At 33.5% G+C, this 10,659-nt stretch overlaps 1 protein-coding gene across 1 annotated transcript in view; it reads right to left on the reverse strand.

The window, feature by feature from the left end:
- Window positions 1-3,331: 3,331 nt before the first annotated feature.
- Window positions 3,332-10,659, reverse strand: part of LOC100891384 (sorting nexin-14) — an 11,255-nt gene continuing 3,927 nt past the window's right edge. The window contains exons 2-11 of the mRNA XM_030984916.1: window positions 10,264-10,304; window positions 9,282-9,352; window positions 8,546-8,591; window positions 7,891-8,020; window positions 7,630-7,723; window positions 7,095-7,165; window positions 6,448-6,543; window positions 5,855-5,946; window positions 5,174-5,233; window positions 3,332-4,416 (exon numbers count right to left, since the gene is read on the reverse strand). Coding sequence (XP_030840776.1) covers window positions 4,363-4,416; window positions 5,174-5,233; window positions 5,855-5,946; window positions 6,448-6,543; window positions 7,095-7,165; window positions 7,630-7,723; window positions 7,891-8,020; window positions 8,546-8,591; window positions 9,282-9,352; window positions 10,264-10,304 — 755 coding nt within the window. The 3' untranslated portion in view covers window positions 3,332-4,362. The remainder of the gene's footprint in view (window positions 4,417-5,173; window positions 5,234-5,854; window positions 5,947-6,447; window positions 6,544-7,094; window positions 7,166-7,629; window positions 7,724-7,890; window positions 8,021-8,545; window positions 8,592-9,281; window positions 9,353-10,263; window positions 10,305-10,659) is intronic.

Here is a 10,659-nt window from a genome sequence, read left to right on the forward strand (position 1 = left end):
AGAAACATATTTGCAATTATTATATTTAGGGTGCATGTACGGTTGAAATTTTTCTTGAGGGAAAATGAAAATTTTAGATTTTTTTAGTACTGAGCAAATGGAAGTTGAGCTCGCATGATACGTCATAGAGTTGCCAATTTGTGTTTGATTGATCACAACTTCAAAAATCCTAACTTCCTTATTTTTAATCGGAAGTTGCTCAAACTTTCACTGACTTGTTTCTCTCATTTTTCTACTCCTATTAAAACTAACTTAATTTCAGGGTGGACTTTCCCTTTAATTTGTGTAACAAATATTACATTCATTTAGTATAACACATATTACCTCCAAGTTCATAATTCCCATCATACCGTTATTCCGACCTTGGTGAAATATAACATCACTCATGAATTTCTTACATTGTCGGTTCCTATATTTGTTATACTGAGCGCTGGAGCTTGCAATATTTGTATAATATCATTGACATACGTTTTCATGCAGAGTGTAGACCTCCCTGTATTAGGTTTGTGCAATGTGTGTACATGATAAATGAGAATGCTTCTCATCAAACATTTCCTCCTGTACCATATTCCTCAGTTTCAGATTTAAAGAGGAATAATTTCTCCTTTCATCCCTAGAGTATCCCTTAGTACAGTTTTGCTTGTAATGAGTACGAGTATGTGAGATGCTTATATTATTTCATATAGCAAAGAAGATATAGAATAGTGGTACTGGCATGCAAATTTATGAGCTTATAGTGTGATATACATGTAAAGGTTTTTACTAGTGTGAGATTATAGTGCTGTGTATACAAGGTTAAATGCCTATGCAATGATTTATTGCATATTTACGTTCATGCCGTTATCAGAAGGTGCTTTCTTTGTATTCAGCTTCCATTTGGACTTAAGAGCATTTTAATATATGAATGTTTTGCAAATAAATGTACAGATACATATGGAAGATTGTTGAAATATGAAGTAATTGAAAAGCCATATGTGGCCATATCCACTCACTGAAAGTAATGATCTTGTGTCTCAACATACTTGCAAGTCATTACAAGATTCTTGATAAACCTTGTATAATGGTTGCTTGCACATATCTAATAAAAAGTATAGCCTTGTGTACAAAGCTTTAAAGGGGGTGCAGCATGGCAAATACGGGTTGACGCCATCTACAACTTCTTTTAGGCAACTGCACCTTAAGGAATGGACTTGATTGACGGTCAGCAAGCGCTAGCATTCGCGAAACAGACCAAAGTTCTCCTCATGCTTCGGTTTTTGCATATGTTGCACGCACATGAATACTGCGGTCGCGTAGTCGTATTATACCCGATTGGTCCCGAGTCAGGCCACAGAAAAGACACATAGTCTCGTCGTGCTACAGTCCCTTTAAGAGGCAGGATTTATTCATTGTGTGGTGTCAATATTAAATTTACAAATAAGATCCATTGTTTTGTTGTTACAATCGGAGTATATCTTCACAAGGCCATAAGAGCTTTATATTGCCAATGGCAACGACCTTGAGGTCAGCTGTTGATTCGAGGCACTCACTTCTATGGTAATCTGTCGCCAAGATATATTATGTGTGTGCAATTAAATATGAAGTTATTGAAGTTGCCTAAAAACAAGTTTCTCATTTTTGTGTTTTACTTTGAAGTCAAAATAAGAAATGGTGATCAAAGAGATGAATTAATGTGATGGCCTCAAGAGTAGAAGGAAGGAATATAAGTGAACAGACAGTTCTAAAACCTGCAATAATTCTCAAATACGTCAAGGAACAAATTTGGGGAATAGGTGATTTCTCTCAAAAGATTTCATTGATTTTCGAATAACATAGAAAAGCTTGGAATCTCTAGCTTTAGGAAAAAAATTGAAAACAAAACAAATTAATTCTGGCAAATTATTACTGGTTTTATGCTGATCAGTCACAGCTTTCCACCTATCCAACAACATACCATTATATGTGGTGAGGCCATAAAGGGGGAAAGACTTGTCTTGGATACTGTACTGAAGCAAGAGTTTGACAATTATAGAATGACATTGATATCAATAGTGCATTGATTTTATTGAACAACTATAACATATACACATATACATTTCATATATTGCAACTTGTAATAGATATTAATACAGATTTTTTTTTTTACACATGATTGCTGTACTATACAAAGTGCCTTTTCATTTTCCATATTGCAACAATTTAACACATACAAATTTTTATTCTTTATATCCAAAATATACATCCATAAAGCCCCTCTAAAGTGTTGGAAGCCCCAAAAATTGATGGCAAAATTTCACTTAGATTGTATCGTAATGTTAAAGAGGATGTCATTTAATACACATTTCTGCAAGGATTTTCAAAACAAATGTAAGTCAAATATTGATACAATTTAGGTTTTCTGCATACAACACAAAACCCAAGTTATATATTCTTTTATCAATATTTGACTTCAAACACATTTTGGGGAGAAAGATCTTTGCAGAAGTGTGTCTTAAATGACATCCTCTTTCACATTATGATACAATTTATGTGGAATTTTGCCATCAAATTTTTGACAAATTATGGGCTCCCAATAGCATACATGCAAATATTTACCGGTATGTGTAAAATACACACAAACTTGACTTCCAAGCAACTCACTGGAAGTGTTTGTTTTCTATCAGCTCTCTTCAAACATATGTACATACATATAAATTCAAATTTGTTTCAGTACAGAGAAATAGAACATTATTCAAGTTTTGGATAGGAATAAAATTTCTATCAGGAGGGAGTCAATAATAAAATTAACAATAATTTGTTCTTTTATAGCACATTTCAGGACAAAAGGCCCTCTCAAAGCGCTTTACAATGTACGTTTACATAATTACAGAATTACAGACATTCATTTCTTAATAAATGCCAACACTACACTAAAAAAGGGAACAAAATACAAGCTATAGCAATTAACGGATAGGATGAACTAATTTACTTTAGCCATGAGACCAACACAGTCATCTAGGACCTCATCTTCTAGGTGTGAAGTAGCACACTTATTTGTATAACTCATGATCCCAATGCACAGAATATACTGTAGCTCTATCAATAAGCCTCTTTTCATCATTTGTATGCACAATTGAGTCAGACTAGATCGAAAGAGTTTAAGTGCAACAAGTTTCTACTCTGATGATTGGGGTTCCAATTCTAAAGTAGGGCCTACTGCTGAATTAAAACATAAACATAACATAATCATGATCGGATACAGTTTAACCCTGTTTTGTAATTAGATGTGTATGAAGCAAAACACATTCATCACTACCGCAACTAGTCGTTACTCATTTTCATTTTGTCACATACAGTTATTTTTTTTATGTACAACTCAAAACTGAAGAAGCAGTCCTACAAATAGTCACAAATATTGTTTTTAAAAAACTGTAAGATTACACCAATTCATGATTTTGGAATAATTGTAAAATGGAATGATTTAGTTTCAATATCACAACAAAATTTATGATCCATGTTTAAATGCACAGCACAATCCATTGCCTGTCCATAGGCAAGTAATGAAATTTCATCATTCTCTGTTTTATTTAGATATACTGTTTTATGAATTATTTCAATTCTAGTATCACAGCATTATAAAAATGTAATCAGTGCTTGGTCAATGTTGAAAAAGTCATGTGCATCTTTGACATTTAACTACAAACAAGCAGACATTTTGAAATCCTAACCAGAGCATCATAAAGCACAGCAGTAACTTCACATTCATGAATTGAGAGGACCATGTAAAGAAATGAATATAAAACAGTTGGATTCATATCTCTTTTAAAAGAAAATCTAGAGTATCGCAAAATGATCAAGATCTTGCCAAAAGTAATACAAATGCATCAAATATAACTTGTTGACTAAAAGATAAAAGAGCTGCCAACTTTCATCAGAATATTTCAGTAAAATGTAGCATTAACTGAAATCGGTATGCAGAAGGAATGGTTATTGTTGACATAAACACAGAAAATTTAACATTAAAAAAAGTCCAATATTTGCATGAAAACTTCAGTACAATTTAGTTTCATTAAATGCTGAAAATTTTACTACTCTTTTTGATCATGGTTATGCTAATAATTATCATAATTCATAACTGTGATTCTGATGAATGGAATAGTGATAACCATGTTTATGAAAAAGAAATTGAGTACTGTTGGATAGACATAATCCAACAATACTGATGCCTTGTAACAGAAACTACTTAAAATGGCCTCTTTGATTTCAGTCTTTCAACCTCTGTACCCATCTTCTCAGCATGAGTGACTTTCTAGTGCATAGATAATGTTAACTATCTTCTTGCGGAATAATATCCCAGGATAATTAAAAAGAAATGAAATGTGAATTGCAACCCCATTTACTTCATTATTTCTCATAGTGATCTTCCTGATATTGTGAAGCTTCCTCATCTACATCATCCTGTACAATGATAAAATAAAAAAATAAAAATTCAAATGTTGCCCCACAATATTAATATATTTCCACTCAGACTGTGCCTCATTTGCAAGTTCTACTACACGGCATGTATTTGATTTAAACAATAAGTATTTAAAAAATTGATTATCAAAAGTTCATTTTCTTATAAACAGCTCCCTATATATATATATATATATATATATATTTAGAAGGGAAGGGGAGGGTTACAGGTATGACATCATCACATCCATTTATTAATTTCAAGTGTGGTCACAATGTCTAGTGATGGAATGTTAGTAGTACTACAGACAGGCTGGTTGGCTGCACATTACTCTAATCTGCAGACCTGACGATGCCATTTCTCTAACAGGCAGAACACTTCATTAAAAACTAATACTTTACTGTGGGTTAGCAAATGTTGCCATCTTGAAAATAATATTGAATACAATTTCTGAATGAATTTCTCTTTGAAATACATTGTAATAGAAACTTTCTTTTTAGAGTCAAGGTAGTTTCCCTAGTCTTAATCTAATATTTGAACCTAATATTTTTAAACTAAAAAGAAAAAAAGAAGACCTTGTATTTTTCTTGAAAGACATGGGTTTATGAAAAGTCATGTTTGAAGAATAGGAACAATTCTTTATCCGGATGAGCAATGAAGTTGATTGTCTCAACAAGTAGTTTAAGTTGAGATATGTGTCTGTAAGCTTTGTGGAGTATTGTGGAGCATTGTGGTTGCAGATTGAATGAACTCACTCACCTCATCAGATAATTCAGGAAAGATTTCCTTGATGACAATATCCAAGAGAATGTATGAGAGCTACAAGAAAACGATTACAAGATCAATAGACATTTAGAGATTTCAGAAATTTGATTGCCCTGTCTTTATACAATATGCTCACAGAGGTCTGATCTTGAAGTCTAGCTGTGTTATTCTGCCCCCCCCCCCCCCCACAAAGCATTTTGTCTCTCTTGACAGAGGTGACTGAATGATAAATTTGTATGATCAAATTTGTCTAAATATTTTCAACACACAGAATGAATCATTTGACTTGTTTTCAAATATACAAATTCAAATTCTTTTATTTCACATCCCTTATAAAATACAATGTATGCAAAAATGAAGAACATTGAACAGAAAATAGACAAATGATACAAGTGAGAAAAGATGCATGTACTGTGATGGAATGGATGTGAGGGAGTAGCAAAGGCCATTGACCTGTCAAGGATTCTCCCCATATTAACAATCATCACTGTCACAAATAAAGCATTATAATTTATAATTTCTTATCCATTAATATGTATATGACACATTACTTTTCACATCTTAAAAACTTTAGCCAGCATCCCAGTTTCAGGCAAAGAAGTACTGCAAAAATGACAGGAGCTTTTGTACTACACGATTGAAAGAGAAGAAGTATTGCGCACCACAAGCACTCACCTGTTTGTTGAGCTTGGGATATTGCAGAGCATCAAAGACTATCTTACATCCATCATAAAACTTCTCTTCTCCAAGAACCTTGGGTACTATACCTAGAGAAGAAAACAGTAATCATTGAATTCATGTTGGTCTAATATGCAAACTATTTTGTGCACATATGCTAAGCTACTTTTTCAGCAAGCTAATTTTCGAACAGCGGAATATGGAAATACAGAATATTGATATGTTACATTACATTGTAAATTGACTAATATGTTTCCAAACAGAAAATTGATTTGTTACATTACATTGTAAAGTGATTTTATGTTTATAAACAGAATATTAATGTACATCAATGACGTTTAATAAATACAATACATACATACATACATACATCTTTGCTTCATCAACACAGGATTTATCAGCAGCATAAAAGAAACTCTATCCTTTGGGTAGATGTTCAAGACCATTAAGAGTTAGTATTTCTTACTTGAAATGTTTATACCATACTGTTTCTTACAGTGTAAGTATTTGTATGATACTCATACATGTATTTATTAAAATCACAAGTCATGTAGTACACCACTGATCAGTTAGAATACAGTACATCTTACTTGGGAAGAATTTGAGCATTTGTTGGAAAGCAAACTCTTTCCTCTCAAGCTTCTGTGCATCCGTCCTGGGTGGGTCATCATCAAAGAAAAGAACATCTGAAATAGACAAGTAAATTTACAATCAGTGTATTAAGTTGAATCCTGAGATGATTCCTTGTCCAATTCCCACACAAAAATACACGAATGTATGTCACTTTGTGGGTAACTGGGTTGTTCTAATAGCTTGCATGAGGCTGCTACCGTACAGTATAGGTCAACTGATGGGTAATATTGCAAAAGCAGAAGTGCTTGCCTTGTTTTTCATTAGAACACTTCAAAGATGTGTCCGCTAGATCACAAAAACTGACAGCCCTCTTTAAAATAAAAACACGTAGCGACTATAATGGCTGACAACAAGAAGATAAAACAATCATGTTGTTTAAAAATAACTCTCGCAAATATCTTACACCTTATGTAAATCTACAATTAAAAAACAAAAATCTTGACAAATTGTTGATATTTTGGTAAAAGTTACAAAAATGTAACACTTCATATATGTGGTAGTTTGAAGTCAGAGAGCCCATGTGCCCAATGTGAAATCAATGAGCCCAATGTATAATTCAAAGAGACTAATCTATGTAAACTATAGGAGATGAGACTCGGCATACCTCTGAGTAGATACATGATATGCTCCACCATCTGCTCACTCTTCAACATCTCCGTCTTTGTATTGATGAAACTAGACAAGGCAAAGGTCAAATGGTCATTTATCATCATAGTGGAATATAAAGAATCTTTTCATCAATAATCTCATTTTCCTCTAGTTAATAATTGCCTTTCAATTATCTTCTAGTAAATCATGTTGACCAATAACACTTTATTTTTTTTCTTAACATGTACGGTAGTATAAATTTTGCTAAAATCTTGAAATAAGCTGATAGTCATTGAGTGATATTTAGGCAAGAAATGAAACAATAAAAAGTTTTTAAAAATAATAGAAAAATGTAGAAAATAAAGATAACAGAAAAAGAGGGAAAAAGAGAGGAGGATAAGGAGAAATACAGTTAAAGGAGGATGACAATTGTACTAGAGCATAGATGAAAAGAAAGGGAAAAGGCATAGAGAGGGTGAGTGCTAGAAAGATTGAGAGAGAGAGAGGGACAGAGAGAGAGAGAGAGAGAGAGCAAACAAGAGTTTCCATACTAATCCAAATATGTTTCCAGTGAGTTTCCAAATATCTTTGCAAAGGTTACAATCATCTGATGCATCCATACAGGTACATCGAAGACAGAGCGAGCTGTAATGAAAAAAATAATTAAAGACAAGTAAAAAAGTAAACCAAGAGAAAACATTTTCATCATTACATAATCAGGGGTGATAGTGAGCACTAAAAAAAAAGTTTTTTTTCCCCCAACCACGACCCCCTTGAAATAAAAAAGAGGATTCGAGCTCCGAGCTACTCACCCAAGTACAAGACATACTGAATGATTCCATTGAGCTGCATGTAGCTGGCTTCCGGGTTGGTCCAAGGTTCTTTCAGGTTCGGTCTATCCAACTCCTGACCAGCATTGTTCTCAAACAGGAGACTCGATAGCTAGAGAGAGAGAGAGGGCGAGACAGAGAGAGAGAGAGGGAGAGAGAGAAAGAATGATAATATACATGCAATTTCTAGAATATACATTTGTATTTGAATCTACTTACATGTAATTGTGTAGCATTCACTTGCCAATGAAATCAACAACCATGATAAGACATCAAATTCCCATCTTTCCTTTCGTATTTCTCTTTTTTGTTTATATCGTGGGCTGTAGTCTTTTAGCCTATCCTTAACTTTCTTCATTCCTGAATTTTCTTATGTATTTCTATGTTTTGTCTATATCGTGGGCTGTAGTCTTTCAGCCTATCCTTAAACTTTCTTCATTCCTGAATTTTCTTATGTATTTCTATGTTTTATCTATATCGTGGGCCGTAGTCTTTTAGCCTATCCTTAACTTTCTTCATTCCTGAATTTCTATGTTTTGTCTGTCTCTTTGTTTTGTCCGTCTCCTGGGATCCCCCCCCAACCCCCCCCCCCCCCCCCCCCCCCCCCGTCACTCTTAGCTGGTATCAGAACCCTTACCATTTCTTTCTCCGTCAAATCTGGATCCGTCTCATCCTCCTCAGCACTACAAGCAAACAAAAAGAAAGAACATAATCTAAATCATGACAAGTATAAGGACATGGATATGACTAATGCTCTGTATAAGAATCTATAAGCTTTCATTACTGCATTATATCTAAGTTACAACATGAAAATAGAGAATTCAACAAACTTTATCTCGGATTCCATTACTAGATATTTCTGATGCAAGTAGCGTTCATAAATTGATGTAAAAATTAATTGATGAATTTTATGTATTGAAATACTTGTATCATTGTGATATTCACCATTGAGATATTCAGCGGAGACCCAACATTTATATTGTAGCATTTTAGATTAAATAATGTCAACATCAAATTTTCTAGAAAATGTTAGACTCCCAGAACTGACCAAACTGCCAATTTGAGACTCTCATAGACTTAGTGATCTCATATTTCAAACATTCATAACTTCCATATTATTGGTCTGATTCATTTCAAACTTTTGACATGCTGTTTATGATATTTATTACAAGTTATTACAAGGGTGGGATTGCTCTTTAAGGACTTAGGGGTGAAGTTTCCTTATATAAAAGTTTAGCTACTATTTATGAAATTGAGCAATGTTTTGACCAATCAGACTTTTAGCAACACTGGTACAGTCACTTGGACAACGCATCAATAGTCAGGATTTGGCTCATAAAACTTGATTTGAGATAACTTGGATGCGTGCTTACCTTGCTTTAGGTCTAGCAGCTTCCACAGAAGCCAGGAATGTCACCAAGAAACGCTCTAGATGCTGTCCTCTCTACCAAACAACAAAACCAAATGAAACTACAATGTATTAGCAACTAGTTTGAATGCAAGGTATCCTTTCTAACTATTAATTAAGAGTAAATTAAAATTTCTTTTACTTTTTTTTCTAATGAATAAACAACTGAATAGAGCAAATTATCCATAAATCATGGGCAGAGTATGTATGTGTGTACAGTGAGAAAACTTAAATCATGAATTATTATTGGAAAAATGCATTCCTTTCTAGGGGGAAACAAAGTGCCTTTAAAAAGAGCTTTGCTTCTTGATAATACGGTAAACATAACCTGTCAAATATATTTGCTATTGCCTCTTGACAATCAGAGCTGACGATTAAAGCACTCACTACTGATTGGATCAGTAGAAAGCCTTTGGCTTTCCTAGCTGTCTCCACATTCATATGACATGTTTGTTGTTGTTATATTCTATTGTAAAAGATTTTGTTTAACTTGTACACTATGTTTTGTATTTTAAATGTTTTTATGACGTTTTATGGTGAATGAAATAAAGATCAATTCAATTCAACCTTATTCCAACAGGAAGAAATTATTCTATCACAAACATCACAGAATAGATCAGTCTACATTGACCTAAGTTTACTTGCATGATCGTCTTACTTCCAACTACATACAGATTCAATTTCCTGAATTAGAAAGCAATTCAAGGGTTCAGTGACACAAAGACGTAACTCCATATTTTACCAAAATGAGTATTTGATATCAAAATGTTCAGGAAAATGTGGCTTTCCAGGAAACACAAAGACTTAACTCCACCCAAAACCCTGTTGAAGTCAATGACTAGTGAAACATAGACTTAACTCCTTGACACATAAACCACCTTTTTCTCAAAATGGCCAAAATGGAGTTACGTCTTTGTGTCACTGACCCCTCTATTAAGTAATCCTACCTCTTTGATGACCTTGGTGGAGACTGAACGGACAAACTTCCCTGCAAGTTATATCAATAGGAAAATAAACATTACCATCTTCAATTTGGAAGCACATTAATATGCGAAAGATTAAATTTGAAATGATATCACTCACAAATCCAATAAATTATTCATACCCCTTGTAAATCTCATGCTTTTGTTTTTTTCGTAAACCCAATAATGAAAGGTGGACTGATTTAATAAATAAAGGCCTTTGTAGATTACTTTTCAGATGCATAAAGCTTTAACGTGTCACAATCTCAAGAAACATATATTAGGACAAATCAATTTACACATACTTCACAAAATTCCAAAAACTTGGTAAGGGTATGAATGATTTAGTTGTTAGCTGTATGTGAACCATACCTAGATTGA

The sequence above is a fragment of the Strongylocentrotus purpuratus genome, unplaced genomic scaffold (assembly GCF_000002235.5).
Source record: "Strongylocentrotus purpuratus isolate Spur 01 unplaced genomic scaffold, Spur_5.0 spur5_scaffold_14, whole genome shotgun sequence".
In the NCBI taxonomy this organism is placed as follows: Eukaryota; Metazoa; Echinodermata; class Echinoidea; order Camarodonta; family Strongylocentrotidae; genus Strongylocentrotus; species Strongylocentrotus purpuratus.